General features: G+C 39.8%; 1 protein-coding gene across 1 annotated transcript; it reads left to right on the forward strand.

Annotated features, from left to right (window-relative positions):
• The first annotated feature begins 6,684 nt into the window (after positions 1-6,684).
• LOC101177182 (zinc finger protein 682-like) lies at positions 6,685-27,969 on the forward strand. Its single transcript, XM_030812557.1, has 4 exons — positions 6,685-6,843; positions 17,359-17,485; positions 18,018-18,113; positions 26,531-27,969. The coding sequence occupies exons 1-4, from the start codon at positions 6,841-6,843 to the stop codon at positions 27,565-27,567; spliced, it is 1,263 nt and encodes a 420-aa protein (XP_030668417.1). The 5' UTR covers positions 6,685-6,840; the 3' UTR covers positions 27,568-27,969.

Genomic DNA, 27,969 nt, shown 5'->3' on the forward strand with positions numbered 1-27,969 from the left:
CCGAGGTGAAGAGTTCGAGACCAGCCTGGCCAACATGGTGAAACCCCATCTCTACTAAAAATACAAAATTAGCCAGGCGCAGTGGCTCATGCCTGTACTCTCAGTTACTTGGGAGGCTGAGGCAGCAGAATGGCGTGAACCCGGGATGTGGAGGTTGCGGTGAGCCGAGATCATGCCATTGCACTCCAGCCTGGGCAACAAGAGCGAAACTCCATCTCAAAAAAAAAAAAAAAAAAAAAAAAAAATCACAGGGATATTCTTAGAAACACTCATAATTTAAAACCTGACAGCAACGAAGATGAAAATGTGTTTGCCAACATTGGAGTTACAAAATTAAGATACAAAAATCAATTCCACTTTTATACACTTGAAAAGAAATATCTAAAAATGAAATTAAGAAAAAAAGTCATTTATAATAGCATCCAAAGAATAAATACATAGGAATACATTTAACAGAAGAAGTACAAAACATAGACTCGGAAAACTACATACCTTGTTGAAAGAAGCTAAAGCTGTAAATCAATGGAAAACAATCCCACATTTATGGATCAGTAGGCTTGATATTATTAAGGTAGCAATAACTCTTCAAAATATCTACAGAGTCAGTACAATCCTGATCAGAATTCCAGGTGACTACCCTTGTGAAATTTTAAAGTTGATGCTGAAATTTACATATGAAATTACAAAAAACTCAGAATATCCCAACAATCTTGAAAAAGAGCAAAGTAGAGGGACTCAAACTTCACAATGTCAAAATGTGCATCAAAGCAACAAAAAACAAGATAATGTAGTTAGTAAAGGCACAAGGAAAGTCATTTAGATAAATGAGATACAATAGAAAGTCCGGAGAGAGTGACATCAGCAAAATGGCAGAGTGAGCTACTCCAAACACCTGTCACTGCACAGAAACAAAAACACAAGCACAACTATCAGCAACAACTTTGTCAATACTCCTGAAAACCATCAAAGGTTGACAGTGATCATGTGAACGCAGAATCAAGGAAAACAAATCAAAATTGGAGAAAAGTCTTGTAGGGTTTTCACTTGTCTTTGCCCAAACCCCTCCCTTTCTCAGGGCCAGTCTTAGGCAGCTTGGGTTCCCTGTGCAAGAGTCTGGTTTCAGAGGGAGCAAAACAGATCTTACTTGCATATTATTGCATTTGTTTGTTACAATTTCTCTGTGTGCTGAAGAATTGAGAAAGCCCCTTGCCTGCCCAAGAAAAGACACATTTTCAGAAAAGACTAGAGAAGACTCTCATTTTCAGCACTGGTTGATCTCTAGGCTTAGTTCAGTGGGAAGGGAAGCCTGAAGCAGAGTTTTAAACAGCTGAAGTGTTAAAGAAATACCCACCACAGAACCATTTACACAAACCAGAAGAGGTAAGGCTTTTCTTTATTTCTTCTTCTTTTTTCTCATTCTAGAAGATATGTGTCAAAACACTACTGAACACAAGCAAAAAAAAAAAAAGATCAGACTTTAGTGACTATATACAAGTAATGCAGTCCCTGCAAAAATATTTTGGAAAAGTCACTTTAAAAAGTAGACAATTACATTCTTCAGCGAACAAGAATAGCAAATACTAGAGCAGAGGGAATAATTTCCTGAGTTATCCCATTAAAATATTTACATGTTCACTCCTCAACTACTAAAATTACAAAGCATATGAAGAAACAAGAAAATATGGCTGAGGAATGAAAAAAATTATTTGAGCTAAACCATCTCTGAAAAACCCCAGACAGAGTTACTAGACAAACACTTTAAGTCAATGTATTAAATCTTTAATATATATATGCCTAAAACAGAAGATCAAAATATATGAGGCAAAAACTTTTAAAACTTTTAAGAAAGTTAAATATTTACAGTGATAGTGGCAGACACCAACACACCTCTATCAGTAATTGACAGATCAAGGAGGCAGAAAATTAGTAATAATATAGTTTAACTCCACAGCATCAATCAACTGGATTTAATTAGTGTTTACATAATATTTTAACCAACAGCCAAGTACACATTCTCATAGAAAATCAAAGAATATTCGCCAAAATAGACCACACTCTGAGCCATAAAACATATCTTAACAAATGTAAAAGACTAGTTAACATATAAACTATGCCCAAAAAACATATTAAAATTAAACTAGAAAGCAATAACAGAAACAGTTGTAAAGCCTTCAAGTAATTGTAGACAAAACAACAAAGTTCTAAATAACATAAAAGTCAAAGAAAAATCTCTAGAGAAATTTAAATATTTTGAAGGAAATAAAAGTATATCATATGAAAATTTGTGGAATGCAGCACAAGCAGTGCGTAGGGGAAACTTAGTGCACTGAATGCATGTGCTTGAAAGGACGAAAGATCTAAAATCTATAACCTCCTACATTAGGAAACTAGAGAAAGAAAGTAAATCTAAATCAAGCACAGAAAATAACAATGGGAGAAGACATCAATGAAAATGCAAACAGGAAACCAATGGAGAAAATCAACATACAAAATGCTGGCTTTTCATAAACATTGATAAAATTAATAAGCCTATAGTGAGGCTAGAAAAATAGAAAAAGCATAGAAATGACTAATTAGAAAGAAAAGAGGGGCCATCACTACTAATCTCATGGACATCAAAAGGCCAGTTTCATAACCAGAAAGTTGATAACTTAGTTGAAAAAAACCAGTTCTTTGAAAGATGCAATCTCCCAAAAGTCACACATGGAGAGATAAACAATATGACTAGGTCTGTATGTATTAAAGAAATCGAATCAATAACTAATAATTGCTTACATAAGAAAAAAAGGCCCAGATGGTCTCACTGGTGAATTGTACCAAACAGTAAAAAAAGAAAACAGAAAAACTGACACCAATAAGCCACAATCTCTTCCAAAAAATGGGAGTAGGGTAAATACTTTCTAAATTCACTCTATAAGGTCAACACTATCCTACTACCAAACTACATGGGTACATTACAAAAAAAGAAAACTATAGACAAAGAAGTCCCATGATCATAGATGCAAAAATTCTCAACAAATACAAGCAAAGTGAATCTAAAGATGTATTAAAAAATTATACACCACAACCCACATGGGAATTATCACAGGTGGAAAAGGCTGATTCAAAAGTCAAGTAATGTAAACCATCACATCAGAAAACTAAACAACAAAAATTATTATATTAATAGTTGTGGAAAAACCATAAGGCAAAAAAGGGGAAATATATTGAAATTAAGGAAAAAGAAATTAAACTGTCCTTGCTTTCAGATGATATGATTGTCTATTAGACGATTCCAAATAATGAAGAAAGAACTGCTGGAATTAGTAAAAGATGATAGAAAGGTTGTAGAATAAGAGGTTAATATACGAAAGTCAACCATTTTCTGTATATTAATAAAGAACAACTGGATTTGAAATTACAAACACAACACCATTTTTACAGCACCAAGAAAAACAGAGAGAGACAAATATATATATGACAAAGATCTTCATGACAAAAACTACAAGTTTCTAATGAAAAAATCAAAGAAGATTTAAATAAATGGAGAGATGTTCCATGTCATGGAAAAGAAGCCTCAATATTGTTAAGATGTTGGTTTGCCCCAATTTGAATTATAGATTCAAAACAATCCCAATAAAACTCTTTAAAAATTATGTAGTCAATAATGATAAATCGACCCTAAAAATTATATGGAAAGACAAATGACCCAGAATGGTTAACAGAACAATGAAGAGTACATTTCCAGTACTCACACTACATGATTTTAAGATTCATTATAAAGTTATAGTAATCAAGACAGTGTGGTATTTTGAAAAGAATAGACAAATAGGTCAATAAAACAGAATAGAAAATTCAGAAATAAACCCACAAAATACAGTCAACTGTTCTTTGACAAAGGAGTAAAGGAAATTTAATGAAAACAGTGTTTTTTTTCAAGAAATATTGCTTGACACCTACACGTCTATATGCAAAGAAATAAATGAGACAAAGACCTTGCAATTTTCACAAAGTTATTTCAAAATGAATCAAAAACTTAAATGTGAAATGCTAAATTTGAAACTTCTAGAAGATAAGACAACAGAAACTCTAGGACACCTTGAGTTTGACAATAAGGATGCAACACCAAAACCATGATTCATGAATGACAAAATTGATGAATTGGACTTTAATCTTGTTTTGCAAAAGATACTGTTAAGACAATGAAAAGACAAGCTGCTGAATGAAACGAAATAATTGCAAAAGACATAGTTGATAAAGAACTCTTAGTGAAAATGTATAAAGAAGTCTGAACAACCCAGATGCCAGTCACAAGCCCTGTGGGACCATCTACACTTCTGAGCTACTGCTATAAATTGGCCCTGTTAAAAATCTAAGGAAAACTTTAAGACATACTCAGATACTTTGCTAAATTGCAGCAGGAGAAAATGTCTTATCAGCAGACCTATCTTTATGTCACTTGCTTTCAGAATAAGAGGCTATTTCAGGCACAGCAATTTTAGTCTGTGTTAAAAATCATAAGCGGCCTAAAAATATCCAAAAATGATGAAAAGAATTTGCAGATATATGGAATATATTATATGTTTTCAAAGTCTCCTATGATGAAAAATAAATAATGTGTCGTTTGGCTTTGATTTCCTAAACTCATTCCTCAGCTATTTTCCTAAATATTCCATATCCTTCCAAAATGCTTCTGCAGTTTCTTGAGGGGTTATGCCAATGATAAACAGTACTATATGGGCACAAATATCAAAAGAATTCTGCTTCTACAGCAGAAGTATAACTCTCCAGAACGTTGAAGACCCAGGGCAGTTGCGTGAGTAGTCTGGTCTATGGAGGTACTACAGGCTCTGGGGTTACAGTCGATACTGTATCCTAACCCAGCTGCTTAGCAGCTGTGGGGTTTTGGAAGTTTCTTGACTACGAACACATATAAACCTCATCTGCAAGAAAAGGCATAACGATACTGATTGCAAAAGTTCTTCATTCCTCCCTGTATACATGTCCTTTGCAAAGTGCTTTTATAGCTGCTCCCTTCAAGAGGAAAAATCTGTATTTCAAAATGTTTAGAGTCTTATTTGCTCTGGTCAACAGAAAACTGAACATATAACAGTGTGCTAGTTTGGGACCTAGGCTCAAAACTTGAGTGCTTTTGTTTTTCTTTCAGAATCCTGTTATCTCTATGATAATAAGCACACATTAACTTGCTGGGGGATGAGATACCACATGGAGAAGAACGAAGGTGCCCCAGTTGACAGGCAACTCACCCCTAGAAACAGCTGCAATCAGCATCTGACCACACATGTCTGAAGGATCCCAGCTGACACCAAAAGAATTGCCCAGCTGAGTTTAGCTTAAATTGCTGACCAGCTGAATCATGAACTAGTAAGTTTTGGTGGTTTGTTATGCATCACTAACTAACACACACACACACCCATTATAGACAGGATGTCAGAATTCAATGAGAGATTGATTACTAGTTACCTGCAAACAGTAGGCACCCTATAGGTATTGATTTTCTTTTCCCTTTATTTAAATTTGGATCTCTTGTTAGACGGTGGTGAGTTATGTAGAGATACATGTAGACATACGTACACGTGATTGGTGCATAAACTCACCCAGTCTCCCACACCATAGGAGGAAAAAGACAACCAATAGCCTGTTCATTAGGGTCAAGGCCAAATCCCAATATCAGAAGTTTGTTTAATCTATTTTCTGTATATCTAAACTTTGGAATTCGAAGCTGTGGAAGACCTGAAGACTTGGGGTTAGGTCCTCCTGAGGGCCCATTGTTCTTTTTTTCACTGTCTGATTTTTGGAAGCAAGATGGACAGCAGGCGGGGCAGCAGTGGTCTACCTGTGGACACTCTTTTTGCAGCCCTTGCTCTCTCTAGGGCCCTGTCCCTTCAGCCTTTGGCCTGGGGAGAGATGTTGATAAGGAGGCACCGATCTTTCTCTTCTGGAAGGAAATAAGGGTTCAGACCTTTCACCTCCCTCGGAGCTGCACGTCAGTGTGACAGCCACTGGCCATGTGTGCGTACTGAGGGCCTGGAATGTGACTGAACTGAGACGTTCTGGGAAGGTGAAATACAGAGTGAGTTTCACAGATTGACTACCGAAAATTATATAGTTCATTAATATATTGATGAATATTAATATATTGATCATACATTTAAATGATAATATTTTGGATATATTGGGTTAAATAATTACAATCAGTTTCACCTGTTACTTTTAATGTTTAAAAGGTGGCTACTACGAAATTTAAAATTCACACGTGGCTTACATTTTATTTCTTAAAGGATTGCCTCCTTTTTGAAATTTCAGGCTGCCTGATCAAACTACCAGAGGCCAGAAAGGTCATAAAATCTGAAATGTTAAAATCATTGCCATTATATTGTTTTCATTTGTTAATAACATATATATAGTATTTATAAATGGATATAACCTTATACAAAAGGTTAAATGAAAATACCCCCTGGGCTGGGCCAGGCCCGGCGCAAGCAGGAAGCCCTGCATGAAAAGGCTGCAGCCAAGAACCTGTCACTTTGTCGCCTTCAGCCCAGCGTCCGATCACATCCTCCGTCACTCAGGGAGTGAGGGGGCGGGGCCTGGAGCCCTATCCAATCAGGGGCGCTGACGTAGGAACCGTCCAATCAGGCGCGCAGCCGGACAGAAGGGCGCGGCTTCCGGGATATGGCGGGGCCTTCGTCTCTCCTGCCAGCCTCAGCTGGGTCGTCTTCTGTGCTCGGCGTGCTCCGCTCGGGGAAGCGCAGGTGGCCGCCACAGCCTCTTGCCCTGTGACCTGCAGGTATCCGGAGATCCGTAGCTAAGAAGCCTGGACACCCGGGAAGCTGGGAAATGGTGAGTATGTGGGCGGGGTCCCGAGGTGGGCAGGGGGCGGATGGAAACGGGCTGGAACTGGCTGTGGCGGCCCCAGGCCTCCCCACAGCTCCTTCCGGAGTCTGCAGACCCGAGACCCCGCTGGAGCCGCCCGGCCCTCAGCTTCCCCTGGCCTCAGGATGTGGGCTGGGCCGCCAGCCTCACCCGGCGTCCGGTCCGCTTCTGTGCTCGACTTCCGCCCGGCCCGGCCCCTCGCTGGCAGCTGTGCGGTGGCGACGGCAGGGGCTTCGGGGAGAGCCCGGACCCAGGAGGAGCCACTGCGTGGGAGGAGCTGTGGGCTGTGGGGTCCCAGGCTCTCCTTTCTCCTGGTAAAAATGGAAAGGGAGTCAAGGTTTAAACGTTAAAGAGATTATTTGAGCAAAGAGCTGTTCATCAATGCAGAGCTCCCAGTCATGGTTTGTGGGTGCTTGGAGCAAAGGCTTTTGTAAGGGGCATGAGGAAGCGAACCCAATTCAGAACTTGGTTACAGTTACAGTTGTGGAGTCGCCTCATTTGGACTGTCCAGGTGGAAATTTCCTAGTTATGTAATGAGAGGCTAATTGGAGGTTTGTGGTTGGTTCAGGCTGAATATCGTTTCCTCCTAAGGTAGTAATTTACAAGACAGGTATTTCAGTTAGATTTTTTTCCTTAGGAACCGATGGTACTAGTGCTACTTCGGTCTAATTGACTGCTAGTTAATTATTTTAAACACTCCGGAGGGGGACTGGTTTTCCACTGCGTTTCCAAATGTGTAGCAAGCAGGGTCTCACATCCACCATCCTGTCCCCCCAGCCTATATGTCCTTTATGGTACATTTCACACACAGTATTTTCATCATTTTTTCACAGAGCATTGGATGGCACTTTTTTTAGACATCTGTTTTCTGTTTGTAAACATTTTATGTGAGCAGAGAAGAATCACGTGACACACTGCTTTAAAAAAATCTTCGTGTCTCTTCTTTTATCTTCCCCAGGCACAGACACCTTATCGGAATGTCTTTGGTTTGAGGTTCTGCTTTGGAAATTTTACAAGGTCATGTGTCCTCAGCCACCCTGTCTTTTTCTGTGCCTGGGTTTCATAATTGTCTGGGGGTGACCCATCTCAAGGCATGTTTAGTGAACATTAGCACGTTGTTCCTTTCCTCCCAGAGGACAGCCTCAGTGATGGAGGTGGAGCCTCTTAAGGGAGCAGATGGATGCCCTGGGGCTGAGAGGAAGCTGGTTCTACCCTTCATTTACAAAGCTAACCCCTTAGGACATGAAGATTGTCTTCACCCATCTCCAGCTTCTGTTCCTTGGAGACACATTGCTGGTCAGCCAGTTGGATGCTGATATTGAGAAGAAAAGACAAATGATTTCTGACATCTGGATTCTCTCAGACTTGTGAAGGGGAAAAAACTGTGCCAAAGGACAAGGAAAACCCACTGCAGTGAGGGGATGCAAGAATCTGCAAAGTCAAACCACTTGGGGCACACAGTGGGGCACAGTGTGGTGGCTCCTGGGCAAGGGGGGAAGGTGGTCAGTGAGCAGTTCAGTGAGCAGTATGGAAACAGAGGAATGTCCCAAGTGATAGGATGGCCCGACTTGGCACTTGAGTCAGATTTGTCTGTGTTCCAATCAGCATTGCCACTTCCTGGGTTTTACACCTTGAAAAATTTTTTCACTTAATTCAACCTTAGTTTTTTATTAACTGTCAATTGCATTTTAACAGTAGAGTTTCAAAGGTAAGAAAATGTTTAAGAGGTGGATTTCAGAGAAGACATTACAAATATAGTCAAATATTCACTTGTTAAAAATTCTGATTTACCTTTTTCTTCACTAGAGTGTAGTAAGTTTGTCAGGCCTGTTCTTTTTTAGGGGGTGATTTTAAACAGAATCCCAGGGCTTAGCTGTGGGAATGCTATGAGGGAAAGTAATAGGGAAAATCCTCTTCCAGTATGGCTATAGGAAATGAATACATTTCCACAAAAAAATGTAGTAGATTAATTGGTGAATTACGTTGATTCATCAAAATATTAGTTCCTCTTTTTTGCAGGGTGGAGGACTCGTGGAGTTGATATCTCTGTTATCTAGATGTCTGAGTTTAATACTGAATTTTAGAAGATGGGACTTGGCATCTCCTAGATATGTTCATATGTGTTTGTTTACTGAATGATTTGAATTATGGAAATAATGTGATGAGTTTATTGTCTGAAACTGATACAGAGTTTTGCTTTTTCTATTGAGGTATACAATGTAAGTGCCTTAGAATTTTATTCTCTTAAATAAACACTGTGTTTGAGTGATTTTGCTGGATTCTTCAAACACTGAGCATTTTCTCACTTACAACTAAGTGAATAACCCTGACTGAGAAATAGAAGTTGGAGCCCAGTGACTCTAAGCTAAGGCCAATCTTGAGCCTGCAAAACAAGGTCATTGAAGACCCGGTTAGTTCTTCCTGGGGAGCCTCCCCTGCAGGTGTCCCAGCCTGCACACCCCAGCATGAAAGGAGCACTTTATACTGAGAGGAGCTGTAGAGCCCTGGAGAGCTGGGATCCACTGGCAGATGCCGTTGGGGTCAGAATGGAAGGAGTCTGGAGGCTGTTTCTGAGGATGGAATTGTTATTGTTCTGGGGCTGTTTCTAGACTTTGTCAAATAAAACAAATTCACATTTAGGTAAGAAGTTACTTACTTCTAAAGGAGTATTACAGCAGAGGGAAAGCACCAACTATATCTTCCAGGATCTCAAAGGTTAGGCAGACAAGGGCTTTCTTCATTTGGAGGAACAAACCAGAGTAGAAAGGTGACAGTGAGAGGACAAGATGCAGGGTGGCAAATCAGATCCTAGATGAGAGAAAGTTTGACTCCCAAATCAGCCTGTTCTTAGGAGGAGCATAAATAGGAGTTGTGTGTTAGCTCGAGAAGAGGGTGGTACAAATTCAGGGGCCTGGGAGAAGGAGAGAATCTTAAGCAGTTTGGTTAGTAAGTATTTTGTTCTAACAACTGAAGACAAAATTGTTCAGCTGACTGTTTATAGGGGGAAAAATGGGAGTTTGAGAGTCTGTGCCTGGCTTTGTGATAGGTATAAGAAGGAGCTTCATCTAAGTTAGAGGGGTGTTGCTTTTTATTAAGCTGTTCTTGGAGAACACAGAGCTGAAGGATTTCATTAATCACAGCTAGTTACCCGCTCCATCTTCCCCCACCACTTTCCAATGCCATATTCAGCTCTTCCATTTGACTGTTTCTGGGTTGTATCTTTTACAATAAACTGGTAAACATAGGTGCAGTGCTTTGCTGAGTTCTGCGAATAGCTCTATCAAATTATTGAACTTGAGTGGGTGAGGGGAGTTTCTGATACATAGGCAGTAGCCCAGAAGTATTGCTGGGCCCCCGGGGACGTGTGACTGGCCCCTGCCATGGGGGCAGTGTTGTGGGACGGAGTCCTGAACCTGTGGGTCCTGTGTCAACTTTTTTTTTGGGTGGTGTCAGAACTGAGTTGTTGGACACCCTGTTGGTGTTGGAGAATTGGTTGGTGTTCAGCAAACTCCACACATTTGGTGTCAGAAAAAAAAGACATCACACCTGTAATCCCAGAACTTTGGGAGGCCGAGGCGGGCGGATCACGGGGTCAGGAGACCGAGACCATCCTGGCTAACACGGTGAAACCCGGTCTCTACTAAAAATACAAAAAATTAGCCGGGTGTGGTGGTGGGCGCCTGTAGTCCCAGTTACTTGGGAGGCTGAGGCAGGAGAATGGCGTGAACCTGGGAGGCAGAGCTTGCAGTGAGCCCAGATCACGCCACTGCACTCCAGCCTGGGCGACAGAGCAACACTCCGTCTCAAAAAAAAAAAAAAAAAAAAGAAAAGACATCACAGTGGCCTGGGCTGGAGGCATCTTGGGGTGTCCCAGGATTGGGAGGCTCTGTTCTCCTGCACATTCTCCTGGGATTCCAGCTCTCCTCTCAGGATCAGACAGGACTGAGGACTTAGAAGCAAACAGTTCTGAGGACAGACCCCCTCTTTACTCTGCTGCCACTACATGATTTTCACCCACTTGTAAACGTACCCACTAGGCACTGACGTGGCCATGTCCCTCCCAGAACAAGGCTTCACCCTCAGGAATCCCGTCACAGCACCTTTGCTTCTAGAGTTTCCCATGGAAAACCCACACAGGTGCCTGGAAGACTCCTGGCCTATCCCCACCCCCAGCAACCTGGTCCCTCCACGATATGACCATCGTCTCATCTGCCTGCACGGACACAGGAGTGAGCCGGAGCGTAGCCCCACTTGGGCCAGTATCTGTAGGCACAAACCACTTCTTCACGAACCCTGCACTGAGTACTTAACATGGGTACTTGACAGCACTTTTCTGGTTTTTCTTTCCCACAAACCCCCTTTGATACGCACAGTTTGTCCCAGGCTACCCCTCAAGTGCCTGAATCCAGACCTACTGGAATTCAGATATCCATGAGTCCAAGACGATGGCCCTTGACTTGGCTGTGGAAGGTCATTGAAGGCCCGATTACTTCTTCCTGGGGAGCCTGGGCTGTGGCAAGTCATGGAAAGCCCAGCTAGTTCTTCCAGGGGAGCACCCCTTGCAGGTGTCCGGACACCCCAAGCATGAAAGGAGCTCTTTATACTGAGAGCAGCTAGAAATAAGAGGCTTAATTCCCCCACCAGAAAATAGAATAAGTTTTGCTCTTCTCCCCTTTTTTAAAGCTTTTAATTATTTTATTTTTTGAGACATGGTTTCACTCTTTTCACTCAGGCTGGAGTGCAGTGGCACATGCATAGCTTACTGCAGCCTCAAACTCCTGGGCTCAAGTGATCCTCCTTCCTCAACAGCGAGAACTAAAGGGACACACCACACCACATTGCAAATTTTATTTTTTATTTTGTGTAGAGGTGAGATCTCACTTATGTTGCCCTGGATGGTCTCGAACTCCTGGCTTCATGCTGTCCTCTTGCCTTGGCCTCCCAAGTGCTGGGATTACAGGCATGAGCCGCTGTGCCTGGCCGACACAGACGTCTTAAAGCCACAGTTTCAGAGTGGCACCCTTTGAGTTTTCCAAGTCCAGTGACCTGTTAAAGTTGTGTGAGAAGCTCCTGGTATAAAAAGAGCCTGGTGGCCAAGGCGGGCGGATCACCTGAGATCGGGAGTTCAAGACCAGCCTGACCAACATGGAGAAACCCCATCTCTATTAAAAATACAAAATTAGCCGGGATGGTAGTGCATGCCTGTAATCCCAGCTACTCGGGAGGCTGAGGCAGGAGAATCGCTTGAACCCGGGAGGCGGAGGTTGTGGTGAGCCGAAATCGTGCCATTGCACTCCAGCCTGGGCAGCAGGAGTGAAACTCCATCTCAAAAAAAAAAAGAAAAAAAAGAGCCTGGTGACAGAATCTGTAAATGTAAACAAGAACCTCAGCAGGGCGAGGTTAGGGCCACAAAATAGGCAGAGCCATGATCACAGTCACACCCACCTGTAAAGTGTGATATGGAAGCACTGTTGTCCTTTCTCTTACTCAAGATGTAGCTACTTAGGGACAGGTGACATCTCCTCTGGATTAAGAATCTGCCACTCCACCACGGCATGTTTTGTTTCTTTTGTTTTGTTTTGTTTTGTTTTGAGATGGAGTCTCACTCTGTCACCCAGGCTGGAGTGCAGTGGGGCGATCTCAGCTCATTGCAACCTCCGCCTCCTGAGTTAAAGCAATTCTCCTGCCTCAGCCTCCCAAGTAACTGGGATTACAGGTGCGTGCCACCACACCCGGCTAATTTTTTTGTATTTTAGTAGAGACAGGGTTTTACCATGTTGGCCAGGCTGGTCTCAAACTCCTGACCTCAGGTGACCTGCCCACCTCAGCCTCCCAAAGTGCTGGGGTTACAGGTGTGAGCCACCGTGCCGACCTGTTTTCTATTTTTGCCCCAAGAATCAGCTGGAATCTTTCTTGCCTAGATCACCATGGGGACATAAGCCCAGGGTCACTGAGGACCCTGTCGCAGGTACCTGGGAGTCTTTAAACATTAGTGCAGACTAAGGTCAGGCTGAGAAGAAGGTCTAAATCTGCTTCCAGTCTATGGCCGTACCGCTCCGAACATGCCCAGTCTCATCTCATCTTGGAAGCTAAGCAGGGTCAGGCCTGGGAATACTGGATGCTGTAGGCTTTTTTCCTGTTTTTTTCCATTAAAAATAAACACACAAAGCTGCTTCCATCTCAGAGGAAGAGAAATGAGTCATGCATGTTTCTTCTTTCCCCCTCACAAAAGGAATCTCTTTGATTGATATCCAGATGGGACTGGCTCCCGTTTCCTGGTATTGGGTAAAAAACGAGGAGATCTCGAGACTCAAACTGATAAACCAGTTGCTTCCATTTCATATGGCCATTACGAAAACAGATGACGCAGTCTTGGGTCCTTACCAACCAGGAACTTTCAGTCTAGAGCCAGTGAATAAACGGTTGAATTCAGCATCCTGTGGTCAGTACAAAGGAGGGAGGTATACAGGGGATTGTGGCTTCACTGGGGCCACTTCTTTTCTCTTGTTCTTTTGTGAGTTCTGGTGTTGCCACCTGAAGGGCTATTTATGGACAAAAGAGTTGTTATTATCTTTATTTCTATTGCATTTTCCTTGCCAAGAATAAATATTTAGTTTCTAATATATTTGTCCTAGAAAGCTCTAAGGGTGTTGGTTAAATTGCTTGTTACTGTATCTTATAAAATAGATGAGTAAGTGGCTAAAATTGGTTAAAATTACACAAACTCTGAGAGTCAAGTGTCTGTTGGGCAGGCTTAGGAAAAACAGAACTGATAGTACCCAGAGGCATAAAGCTGAGAAGCTGAGGGTCCTGCTTCTTGGCCCAGCTCTGCCAGATCAACCTGTTTCCCAGGCCTTATCCCACCGTGAAATCTCCCTCACAGAATTGATTAGAGGACTTCAGAGTTTTACGTGGTGGTTCCTGGGAATCCCTCCAGAGCAGGTGCTCCCAATTTTCCCAAACCCAAAAGCAGATAAATGAGAACAAAGAACCGTGTAATTGTGGACCTTTGTTTTTCACTGAAACCAGTGCTGCTAGAGACATCCCACCCAGCAACCTGTTGTTTATCCTGCAGATCCAGTAGTTCCTCCATGAGTTACAAGAAAGTAAACAGGAACGCGACAGCGAAAAATCCCTCTCAACTACATTTAACCCCTTCTTTCTTTATCTCTCCCATCTGTCTGTATTTAGCTTTTATTCTATATATTTTCTTTCTAAAACTCAGTGATGGAGAAACAGAAAAAGAAAAGCTGGGCCCTTCATGTAAACCCTGGGGATTACGGACACTTAGTACCCACCTCCCGGGGTGTTAGAATTACCTCACCTATTACTAGGTTTTCAGCACTGTCCTCTGTAACACACTTCTGAGCACACAGTCTGTGTTCCGTAAACATTGCATTAATGCCCGTGTCCGTGGTGTTCTCCCAGTGCAGACTTACTCAGACGTTGCTGCCTTCTCTAGACTTTAGTAAACTTCAAAGGCTCAGCTGAGAATGTCAGTTTTCAGGATGGCGATTGGTGGTCTTCACTTGCACTCAAAAGCATTTCTGGTTTTTGTTTGTTTGTTTGTTTGTTTGTTTTTGAGACCGAGTTCCCTCTTGTTGCCCAGGCTAGAGTGCAATGGTGCGATCTCAGCTCACTGCAACCTCTGCCTCCCAGGTTCAAGCGATTCTCCTGCCTCAGCCTTCCCCAGTAGCTGGAATCACAGGCATGCGCCACCATGCCCGGCTAATTTTCTGTTTTTAGTAGATGGGGTTTCTCCATGTTGGTCAGGCTGGTCTTGAACTCCCGACCTCAGGTGATCCGCCCGCCTCGGCCTCCCAAAGTGCTGGGATTACAGGCTTAAGCCACTGCGCCCGGCCGAAGCATTTCTGTTGTGATACCGGTATTGGGTACAAGGGGCTCTGTGCTGTATTTGCCTTCTCTAGCTGAGTGCTGCTGCTAAGGAGTCCAGGGGGGACAGCATCAGAAGACTTGTTATAGAAGCCAATTTGCAGACCCCTTTCACACCTGCGGAAACACATTACTTACAATGGCGCCTGGAATAACCAAATTAGAATACCAAATTATTTATATGTACCCTGAAGCCGGAGAGACAGTACTCAGCTTTGTGGTTCTCAGCGCAGGCTTCCAATTAGAATCCAATAGCCAGTTTGGAGAACTACCATCACACGTGCCCTCTCCAAAGATCCTGTCTGTAGTCTGGATGGAAGCATAATTGTTGTTTTAAGTAAGTGCCCCCAACGATTCTAAGGTGAGGCAGAGTCGAGCTTGAGGGCTCCTAGATACAGTCACGAGACTTGGGTTCCAAAAGGAGGTCAGAGGGCCTGCTCTTAGATTTGATAGGGGTAGGTCACCAAGGTCCATACTTCTTTTGCTGTACCAGAAATTGCTGGAGTTCATGGCAGGGGAGATCACCTGAAGGCAGGAAATTTTTAGTCTTTATGTGGTAGCTCATTTTTCCTCTCTCCTGTGACAAAGAATAGGGGAGTATTCCCTTTTCTGCACTTCGGGCCTTCTGCCTGTAGGTGTGCTGGTTGCAGGTGAGAGGGTTGTGCTGACACCTTTAAAGACATATTCTCAAATGCAGGTGTGATTTGTCCAGATAATCTCACCTGAGAAGGAATCCCAGAAGAGGAAGAAGAGGAAGCAATGGCTGGTTCTCAGGTGAATGTGTCTGGGTTTAGGGGATGTGTCCTCTTTTCTTCTGGGATGTTATGTGTTTAGAACTTGCAAACCTTTATTTCTGTACTTCTGATGTACCTGCCTAATGTCTTTCTTTCCAACTACTTTCCCCCACCCCCTTTTTCTTATGATTGATAAGGAGCTCTATAAAATCCTTCCTCCTGTATACCAGAACCTTCTCTCCATTCTCTCCTTCCATGCTTCTTATATGTCATGACCGAATCTTACCATTAATGTATGATGGGCAGTATTGAAATGTTCTGTGACATATCAACATGGGAAAGTGTGGATCCCCAGGATTACCCCCGGATGGGGCTGGGTCTTGGGGTGTCAGTGAAGAAGGGGACCACGTACTGTTTAGATTTCATCCACATGCTCCATCATCTCTATGCAGAACAGAATTAAGAAAAGAGACATTTAAAGAGGATGGCATTCATTACCTGGAATAACTTAAAGTTCTGAAAAGAGAATAGTTAGAAGACACTTGCTGTCTAGGATGCTAAAGAAATACTATTGAAATACCCTATTACAGATTAAAGAACCAGGGAAACAGCTATAGCTTGAACTTTGCATGAAACTGATGTTTCTGGCCAGGCACTGTGGCTCACACCTGTAATCCCAGCACTTTGGGAGGCCGAGGCGGGCGGATCACTTGAGGTCAGGAGTTCAAGACCAGCCTGGCTAACATGGTGAAACCCCATCGCTACTAAAAATACAAAAATTAACTGGGCGTGGTGGTGCACGCCTGTAATCCCAGCTATTTGGGAGGCTGAGGTGGGAGAATCACTCGAACCTGGGAAGCGGAGGTTGCAGTGAGCCGAGATTGTGCCATTGCACTCCAGCCTGAGCGACAGAGCAAGACTGTCTCAAAACAACAACAACAACAAAAAACAGATGTTTCTACATGATTAGATTCAGATTGTAATTTTCTATTTTTGTGGCCAATAATATCAGAGCAGTGAGACTGTGTCCTTGATGTCATGTGATCCTTGATGTCATGTGATCCTTGACATCCGTGATGTCCATTTATCCTATTATAGTTGATCTTAATTTTATTTACTTGGTTAAGGTGCTCTCTGCCAGATTTTTGCACTATAGAGGTATTTTTTTCATTATTATTTAGTACCTTGGGGAGATTTACTGACTGATACATATAAGCCATCACATTAATTAGGAAGCTCTTCTTTCTTTTTAGATTCTCCTTGCTTATAGCTTGCTTTGGAAAATGAAGGCTCTCATGTTTGTTTATTGGTTAGATAAACTGAAATAAACACAGGTTCTGCCACTTCCTGCATGTTTGAAAAAATATTTTCCTTAGCCCAGACACAGTGGCATCACTGTATAGCTCACTTAGAAATTCAGAAACTCAGGCTTCACCCTAGGTCTTCTGAATCAGAGCCTGCATTTTAAGAAGATCTCTAGTTTATTATGTATGCATTAAAGTTTGAGGGGTACCTTCTGATGAATCATGACTTCTACATATGAGAAATATTTACAGCTTATCCTGTGTGATGTAAATAGAGCAGGAAAAAATGTATATGCCTGTGTTGATGCCTTAATTTTATACTGTATTATTCACAAGAGTAGAATATCTACACTGGTTATGTGGAGCTTATGCCATCCTCTTTCTTCAGAATTAGAGAATACTTAGAGAATATTTCTGTGTTTACAATTATTTCATCATTTCAGTCTCTTCTGTAAGTAAGAACCAGTTCTCTCTGTCTCTCTTTGTGCCTGGAATCAAATTAAGAACTCTGCCCGTGGCCACTTGATAAGTATGTGTTTTTTCTTTGCCAGGGACTGTTGATATTCAAGGATGTGGCCATAGAATTCTCTCCGGAGGAGTGGAGCTATCTGGACCCTGCTCAACAGAATCTGTATAGGGACGTGATGTTAGAAAACTACAGAAACCTGGTCTCCCTGGGTGAGGATCGCTTCAATACATAATTTCTATTTTACACTAAGGATTTTATTTCCTTCATCGTAGAATATTTTTGGGAATTTCTGCTTTGCATGAATAAGTTTCAGATTTCTGCTTTCAAGGAAAACTTGGGGATTTGTTGGTGTAGAAAAAAAAACCTTGAAGGTATGTTATCTTGACATTAACCTTCCTTTCTTGAGGTGATGTGCATACTGAGATTAGTGGTGGTAGTTCCTGAAATTTAGTGGCATAAAATAGTGTTGCCCACACCCTGAAAAATCCACTTACCACCACTGATTCTTGATTCAGTAGTATTAGGTAGTGAAGCTAGGGACTCATAAATTTAAAATACTTTCCAAATATTCTAAAGGTTCTGTCAGGAAACAGTATTTTTGGATTAATTTTCTAGAATCTTCTATTTCCTTATTTCTCTACTGAGCACAGTACTAGGTTGGTAATTAGAGAATCCAAGCAAGAGTCATGCTACTTCTTAAAAAATAAAACAGGTCCTTTTTTAAATTTTTTTAAAAAATAGGTATTGCTGTCTCTAAGCCAGACCTGATCACCTGTCTAGAGCAAAGGAATGAGCCCTGGAATGTGAAGAAACATGAGACAGTAGCCAGACACCCAGGTAGGTAGGAGTAAATGAAGTGGATGATAACAGATGAGAGGTTCAGAGATCAAGGCGGAAGCCAGACCTTAAAATGTGGTTTGGGAAGCTCTGTTCCAATGGAAATGGTTTCTGAGAAGCCTGAGTTTCTTTCCCTTGCTGTCACATAGGAACACCTTCTGTCCCATGCTCTGAAATTGTTTTAGGGCTCTACTTTCCCTTCAGCGATCTTTCTTCAAGATGACAGTGAGAGCCAAAGTCTTCTTCATAGCTTGGAACAGACCATATGATCTGATTGTTCCTCCATTGCTTTGGGGACACAGGAATATCTGTGTATTTTTGAGAAACTGTTTGTTAAACTATTTTTTAAGTTCCCTTTTTGCATTATGTCTAAGGTGTGTGAGACTAGTGGGATTTGGCTCAGAATCCCAGGAACACCAGAACAGATGTCACATGTTTTCTGCTTTGTGATTTCCCATTCTATAGAGGTTTTAAATGTCATTCTATAGAAATTTATACTCAGTAATTTTATAAGAACACTAGACATCTCCCTAAATGTAAGAAACTGTTATTTTTTATTAAACATTTATTGTTTTAGTATAAACTGAGATTGGTAATTTAAACTCTGCCCAAAATTCTCAACTGTAGTGTAGTTTAGTGTATCTATTCACTTCTGTATTAGTTGGTTTTCACACTGCTAACAAAGACATACCTGAGACTGGGAAGGAAAAGAGGTTTAACTGGACTTACTATTTCCACATGGCTGGGGAGGCCTCAGAATCATGGCAGGAGGCTAAATACATGGCAGCAGCAAGAGAAAATGAGAAAGAAGCAAAAGCAGAAACCCCTGAGAAAGCCATCAGATCCCGTGAGACTTATTTACTATCATGAGAATAGCACGGGAAAGACCGGCCCCCTGTGATTCAGTTACCTCCCCTGGGTCCCTCCCACCGCATGTGGGAATTCTGGGAGATACAATTTAAGTTGAGATTTGGGTGGGGGCACAGCCAAACCATATCAGCTTCCTAGATTTCTTAAATATGCTATGTATTTGGGTAGCTTAGAGCAGTGTGCTAAGCATATATTTAACTTGCACTTGCTTCCTCAGTTTACAATAACTGTAATTTTATCATTTTGTTTGGTATGACCGAGCTGTTATTCATACATATGTTATTGTGTGTACATTTGTGTAGATATGTGCATGTGTGTAACGTGGATTTTTTCACAAATAAAAATTGTGTACGTATTGTGTACAATGTGATGATCTGATACAACTATCTTAGCAAATTTTAAGCATACAGAATGCTATTGTGAACTGCAGTCATAATGCTATACACTAGATCCCCAAAACGTATTTATCTTATAATGGAAAGTCGTACTCTTTGAACAACAGCTCCCAATTTTCCCTGCCTCCAGCCTCTGGCAATCATCTTTGTACTCTCTGCTTCTGTGAGTTCAGCCCTTTTTGATTCCCCTTATAAGAGAGATTATGCAGTATTTTTCTTTCTGTGCCTGGCTTATTTCACTTAGCATAATTTCCTCCGTGTTCATCCATGTTGTTGAAATGGCAGGATTTTATCATTTTTAATGGCTGAATAGTGTGTGTGTGTGTACTTTTTTTTTAGTGTCTGCAAACATTTAGGTTGTTTTCATATCTTGGCAAGTGTGAAAAAATGCTGCAATGAACATGAGCGTACAGTTTTTTTTCTTTCGAGATAATTATTTTATTTCCTTTGGTTATTTACACAGAAGTGGGATTGATGAATTATATGGTAATTTTACTTTTTCATTTTTTAATTGAAAACCTCCATACTGGTTTTGCTACTGGCTCTATCAATTTACAACACAGCAACAATGTATGGAATTTATTTTTCTTCACACCTTTGTCAATACTCGTATTGGCTTATTTCAGTTAACATAATATTCTCAAACTTTATCCTTATCATACAATGTGACAATATCTTCTTTAAGGCCGATAATATCAATTTTATGTATATGCCACATTATCTCTTTTGTAGATTTTTTATTTGTATGAATTTAGGGTATAAATTAATTTTCTGAAGTAGAGAGATTATGCAGTAGTGAAGTCAGGGCTTTTGTCCATCCCTTGAGTAATACACATCTCTCTTCTTTTTGATATTTGCCATCCAAACAGGTGTGAGGTGATGTCTCATCATGGTTTTGAGTTGCAGTTGTTTGATGACGTGTGATGTTGAGCACCTTTAAGGATACATTTTTAGTAACGTTACACATATTCACAGTGTTATGCAAAAGACGTTAGTGAAACGTTACACGTATTCACAGTGTTATGCAAAAGACCGCTAGAAATTTTACATCTTGCAAAACCAAAACTCAGTACTCCTTAAGTAAGAACTGCCCATTTTATTCTCTCTCCAGCCCTTGACAAACACCTTCAACTTTCTATATGATCTTGGCTACTTAAGATATTATAGAAGTAGAATCATACACTGTCATTGAGTATGTCATACGTATGTACATTGAAGCCGGAGAGACATACGCTGTCACTGGTACTGGCTTATTTCGGTTAACATAATATTCTCAAGCTTTATCCTTATCATACAATGTAACAATATTTCCTTCTTTAAGGCTAAATAATACCAATTTTATGCATATGCCACATTTATTTTTATCTGTTGATCAGTTGGGACATCAGGGTTGATTCTGCATTTTGGCTTTTGTGAATAATGCTGCAATACATCTTCTAGGTTCTGAGTTTGAATATATATTCAGAAATGGGATTGCTGGATTATATGATAATTCCATTTTTAGTTTTTTGAGGAATCTCTATACTGTTTTTTAATAGTGGCTGTGTCATATTTTTTCATCAGTAGTGCACATAGGTTTCCATTTCGCCACATCCTTCACAGATTAGTTTCTGTTGATCTTTTTTTTTTTTTTCCAGACAGGTTCTTGCTCTGTCACCCACGTAGGAATGCAGTGGTGCAATCTTGGCTCACTGCAACCTCCGCTTCCTGGGTTCAAGTGATTCTTGTGCCACAGCCTCCCAAGTAGCTGGGATTACAGGCATGCACCACCATGCCCGGTTAATTTTTGTATTTTTGGCAGAGATGGGGTTTCACCATGTCGGCCAGACTAGTGTTGAACTCCTGGCCTCATGTGATTCACCCGCCTCAGCCTCCCAAAGTGCTAGGATTACAGGCACGAGCCACTGTGCCCAGCCTCTGTTCATTTTTGATAGTGGCCATTTTGATGGATGTGAGGTGATAGCTCATTGTGATTTTGCTTTGCAGTTCTCTACAAATTAGTAATTTTCAGCTTGCTTTCAAGTGCCTGTTGGCCATTTGAGCATTATCTTTTAAAGAAAAGTCAGTTCAATCCTTTGTCTGTTTTTAAATCAAATTATTATTTTTTGGGGGCTGAGTTTTAGGAGAGATACATTCTCTACATTAACTCCTATCAAATATCTAGTAGGTAAATATTTTCACCCATTTCTAAGGTGACATTTTCATTCCATTAATTGGTTCCTTTAATGTTCAGAAATTCTGAAGTTTGATGTAGTTCGGTTTTTTTGTTCTTTGTTGCTTGTGCATTTGACATCATATCCAAGAAAACAGTGCAAACACCAATGTCATGATCTTCTCCTCTATATTTTCTCCTGAGAGTTTTGTTACGTTTTTATGTTTAAGCATTGAATCCTTTTAAAATATTGTTTGCATATAATGCAAAGGAAGGGTCCAACTTAATTTTTTTCATGTAGATGCTCCGTTTTCAACATGATTTGTTGAAGAGACTCTCCCTATTGTGTGGTCATAGCAACCTTGTGGAAGATCATTTGATTGTATACAAAAGGGTTCATATCTAGGTTCTCTCTTCTGTTTCATTATCTATTAATATTTGTCTTTTTATAGCTTTGTGTAATATGTTTGTAACCAGGAAGTGTAAAGCCTCTTCTTATTCTTTTTATTTTATAGTTTTTGTTGTTGTTGTTGTTTTGTTTGTTTGTTTTAATAATAGAGGCAGGGTCCAATCTGGCTTCAGACTCTTGGCCTCAAGTGATCCTCTCATGTTTACCTCCCAAAGTGCTAGAATTACAAGCATAAGCCACCACACCCATCCTTTTCTTCTTTTGAAATGGTATTTGGCTAGTCATAGTTTCTAAACAAATTTTAGGATTTGGAAAATATTTCTGCAAAAAAAGTACCATTGGGATTTAGATAGAGATTACGTTGAATTTGTACATCACTGTTGGTACTGATATCTTTTTTTTTTTTTTTTTTTTTTTTTTTTTTTTTTTTTTGAGACGGAGTCTTGCTCTGTCACCCAGGCTAGAGTGCAGTGGCGTGATCTCAGCTCACTGCAGGCTGTGCCTCCCGGGTTCACGCCATTCTCCTGCCTCAGCCTCCCGAGTAGCTGGGAGTACAGGCGCCCGCCTCCGCGCCTGGCTAATTTTTTGTATTTTTAGTATAAATGGGGTTTCACCGTGTTAGCCAGGATGGTCTCGATCTCCTGACCTCGTGATCCGCCCGCCTCGGCCTCCCAAAGTGCTGGGATTACAGGCGTGAGCCATCGCACCCGGCTGGTACTGATATCTTAACAAAAAAATCATCTGACCCTTGATCAAGAATGTGTTCAACAGTGTGTTTAATTTCTACATATTTTGGGTTTGGTTAGAAAAAAATACATTGTTTGATTTCAGTCTTCCTAAATTTGGTCAGTTGTTATGTGTCCTAACAGAATGAATATGCAATTGAGAATATTGTGTATTCTGCTGTTTTTCCTGGAGAATTCTGTACATGTCTGTAGTCTATAATCCTTAAATTTTCTGTTTTCTTACTGATCTTCTATGTGATTTTTCTATTCATTATTGGAAGTGGAATCTGGAAGTTTACGATTGTGTTGCTGTGTATTGCTTGGCTCATTTCTGTCCATATTCGCTTCACATACGTGGCAGCAAATATTGCTTCATATGTATATACACACACACACACACACACACACTATATATACATACATATGTATGTTTGTGTGTGGAGTGTGTGTATATAAAACTGTTAAAGATTTTTGGTAAATAGGCCTATTTTACCATTATATCAATCTTTGTCTTGTGTGACAGTTTTTAATTTAAAATGTATCTTGTGTAATATAATTGTGGCCACACCACCCAATTGTGGTTACTATTTTCATGGAACATATTTTTTTCATTCTTTACTTTCAGCCTATTAGACTCCTTTAGAGCTACAGTTGAGTCTGTTGTATACAGCATATTTTAGAATCTTGTTTGTTCTTAATCTATTCAGCCATTTTCTTTTCATTAAGGAATTTAATCCATTTATATTTAAAATAATTCCTAAAGGAAATGGCAGTACTATTACCATCTTGTTTGTAATTGTTTTCTGTTCCTTGTAGATATGTTGTCCCTCATTTCCTTTCTCACCTCTCTCACAGCCTTCCTTTTTGTTTTGTTGACTGTGCAGTGACATGCTCTGATTCTTTTCTCATGTTCTTTTGCATTACTTCTATAAATACTTTCTTTGTGATCACCTTGAGAAATGGACAGTTCATAAAACTTCTTAAAGTTCTAATAATCTATCTCATAACTTCCCTACAATTGAGTATAAGAACTATTTATCTTTATATCCCCCAATTTGATATTAATGTCAAAAATTATATCATTTTATGTTGTGCAATTATTAATAGATTTACAGAGATTTATGTTGTTTTTCACATTCTGCAGAGTTTTTGGTTTTATGTAACATTAGACAAGTCTATATCTGTGTATATATTTACCTTTAACAGCTTTATATTTTCATATGAATTTATGATGTTGTCCAGCATCATTTTATTGTTCAACATAATGGACTGCTTTTATCATTTCTTGTAGGACCGTACTAGTAGCAGCAAACATTCTCAGCTTTTGTTTATCTTGGAAGTCTATTTTTCACTTATTTTTGAAAGTAAATTTTTTTTAGATCAAGTATCCTTAGTAATATTTGGTTTTATCCCATTGAAAGTTTAGAAGTTCTGAGCCCCCTCCCCTTTTTCTTTAAATAACTTACCACTTTTCACCTATATCTTCTAAGTCTCTTTTTATGAATATATTGGTCTACTGAATGGTTTCCATTAAGTCCAATATTCCATCTTCATTTTTTTCCATTTTTAAAATTTTGCTTCCACAACTCAATATTTATAAATGATATGTCTTCAGTTTGCTGATGTTTTTTCTGCCTCATTAAGTCTGCTGTTTTGGCTCTTTAGTTAATTTTTCAACACAGTGTATTTTCCAGCTCAACAATTTTAGTTGGGTTTTTGTCTTTTTTTGTGTGGGGGGTGCAGAGTCTTGCTCTGTTGCCCAGGCTGGAGTGCAGTGGAGTGATCTCGGCTCACTGCAACCTCCGCATCCCAGGTTCAAGCAATTCTCCTGCCTCAGCCTCCCGAGTAGCTGAGATTACAGACACCCACCATTACGCCCGGCTAATTTTTTGTATTTTTAGTAGAGACAGGGTTTCACCATGTTGGTCTGGCTGGTCTCGACCTCCTGACCTTGTGATTCGCCTGCCTCAGCCCCCAAAGTGCTGGGATTACAGGCGTGAGCCACCACACCAAGCTTAGTTGGGTTCTTTTTTATAGGTTTTTTTTTTTAATCTCTTTATTGATGTATTATTTTCCTCATGCATGGTTTTCTGTTTTTTGTTTTTTTTTTTATAAACAGGGTTTCACTCTGTCATCCAGGCTGGTGGTGTATAGCAGTATGATCATAGCTCACTGTAGCTTCAAACTCCTGAGCTCAAGTGATCCTTCCACCTCAGCCTTCTAAGTAGCTGGGACTATAGGCATATACCACCATGCCTGGCTAATTAAAAAAAAAAAATTGTAGAGACAGTCTCACCGTGTTACTCAAGCTGGTCTTGAACTCGGTCTCAAGCAGTTCTCCCACCTCAGCCTTCCAAAATGCTGAAATTCCAGGTGTGAGCCTCTGTACATAGCCAGGATTTATTTTTAAATGAACAATAAGGAGAGTATTTTACTTTATGTAAACCATATTGCTCTTGTCACCATGCCCAACCTGATTTTGTATAGTTATCTATCTGTGTTCTACTTTTGGTCATTGAACATGTTTAAGATGATTACTTTAAATTCTTTGTCAAAAAAAATGCAAAAATCTCCCTTTTTTAAGGGTCAGTTTCCAGAGATTTGTTTTCTTCAAGTAGGGCAGGTTTCCTGTTTTCTCTGTGTGCCCTGTGATCACATACACAAAAATAAAATTCTATAGTGCTAGAATGATGGTGTATGAAACAGCTATGCTCTGGTAATCTCATAGAAGCATGTTTATAGATAACACATTGCTTTTCCCTTTCTGTTTTTGAGATTCTTTTCTCATCTGTAATTTTTTGAAACTGCTTATAATGTATCTTGTTATGGGTCTGTTTGTGTTTATCCTATTTGAAATGTGTTGAGCTTCTTAATTTTTTTTTTACATTTGAGAATTTGTCAGGGTTTTTTTTTTTTATTCTTCAGCCCAACAATTTCTATTTCTTTTTATACTTTTCTCATTTTCTTAATTTCATGTCTGTTTTCCTGTTTTACTCATTGGGCATTATTCAAATGGTTATCTCAAATTTTTCAGGTAACTTATACATCTCCATTTCTTTAGGGTTGATTTCTGGATATTGATTGATTGATTGATTGATTGATTGAGCCATGTTACCCTAATGTATATGTTGCAATCTTTGGTTGAGATTTGGGCACTAAAAGCCACCTGTCAAAATCTTTATAAAATGGCCTTGTCCTGGGTAGTCTGACACCAAGTGACTCTGGCTAGGGTTTCCATGAGCCTTTCAAACCTATTCTCAGGATGTATGTTCTCTGGAATTTTGTGTTTAATTTCCAGTTAAAGAGATTTACCTTTGTTTCTTCTTTCTTTCTTCTCTAATCAATTATTTGCTAAATCTGTTGTCTGTCTGTGGTACTGCAGCCTCTCTGTGGCTATAACAATTATTTACCTTTGGTCTCAGCAGAACCAACCTTTGAATTAAAGGTTCTACCACTATTCCTTTCAGCACTTTGTGTCATGGGAGACAGAAAATAGTCTTTGGAAATTCCATCAAAAGTATGGGCATATGTGCCACTACTGTCTCTATTGAAGGAGAAGTTAGGAGTCGGGAGTTTATTCCTGAAGTCATTATGCCACATTGAGGAGAAGAAAGAGTTGTGGTGGGTAAATGCAACAAGCTTTCCTTCCCCTTGTCTGTGGCTTTTAATATGGTTTCTAGAGTTCTCACAAATGCATTTTGTTCAGTATATTTTTGTTATATTATGTTCATCAAAAAATCAGGGCCTGTAGTATTTTATTATGCTATCTCGCTAATGTGTTTGGTATAATTTCATTTATTAGCTTTTTAAATTATTTTCACCTAAGTCCAGTAAGTTGGGTAATACGTTATTTTAATTTTTTTCAGCTGTTTCTTCTCATTTCACCCAAGACCTCTTGCCAGAGCATGATATAAAAGATTCATTTCAAAAAGTGATACTGAGAAGTTATGGAAGCTGTGGCATTGAGAATTTACACTTAAAGAAAGATTGGGAAAGTGTGGGTGAATCTAAGGTGCAGAAAGAATGTTATAATGGACTTAACCGATCTTTATCAACTACCCATACCAAAATCTTTCAATTTAATAAATGTGTGAAAGTCTTTAGTAAATCATCAAATCTAAATAGACATAAGACAAGACATACTGGAGAGATATCTTCCAACTGTAAAGAATGTGACAATTCCTTTTACATATCCTCAATTCTAACTCCACTTCAGAGAATCCACACTGCAGAGAAATCCTACAAGTGTAAACAATGCGGGAAAGCCTTTAAGCACTGCTCATGCTTTCTTGAACATAAGACAATTCATAATGAAGAGAAACATTACAAATGTAAAGAATGTGGAAAAGTCTTTAAATCCTTCACAGGCCTTTCTAATCACATTATAATTCATACTGGAGAGAAACTCTATAAATGTGAAGAATGTGGCAAAGCTTTTAACCACAGTTCAAACCATGCCAAACATAAGAAAATTCACACTGGACAGAAACCCCATAAATGTGAAGAATGTGGCAAAGCCTTTAACTGGTTCTCATACCTAACTCTACATAAAAGAATTCATACTGGAGAGAAACCCTACAAATGTGATGAATGTGGCAAAGCCTTTAACCAGTGTTCAAACCTCACTAAACATAAGAGAATTCATACTGGAGAGAAACCCTACAAATGTGAAGAATGTGGCAAAGCTTTTAACCGGTGCTCACACCTTACTGAACATAAAAGAATTCATACTGGAGAGAAGCCCTATAAATGTGAAGAATGTGGTAAAGTCTTTATATCTTGTTCAAGCCTTTCAAACCATAAGAGAATTCATACAAGAGAAAAATGCTACAAATCTGAAAAATGTGGCAAAACCTTTAACCACTGCTCAGACTTTATTGTACCTGAGAAAATTCATACCTGAGAAAAATCCTACAAATGTAAAAAATGTGGCGAAGCCTTTAATACCTGCTCATGTCTCACTCAGGACCAGAGTTCATATTGAACTAAAGAATTATAAATATAATGACTGTCAAAACACCTTTCACAGAAAAAAATAATTTTACCACAGATTAATTTGTTCATTAATGGAACTTTAATTCTGTGGTTTTTTTTTTTTTGGTCTACATAAATCTGTCCTTATGCCAGTACTATATTGTTTAATTACTGTAACATTGTAGTAAGAATTTATATCAGGAGTATAAGTTACTGAATTTTGTTATTATTTTTCAGAATTCTTGTGTGTTTGATTTTCTTTACATGTTTATATGGATTTTAGGAAGAGCTTTTCAATTTATATTAAAGAAAAGCTACATTGGAATTTGCA

This window comes from Nomascus leucogenys, chromosome 5, assembly GCF_006542625.1.
Source record: "Nomascus leucogenys isolate Asia chromosome 5, Asia_NLE_v1, whole genome shotgun sequence".
Classification (NCBI taxonomy): Eukaryota; Metazoa; Chordata; class Mammalia; order Primates; family Hylobatidae; genus Nomascus; species Nomascus leucogenys.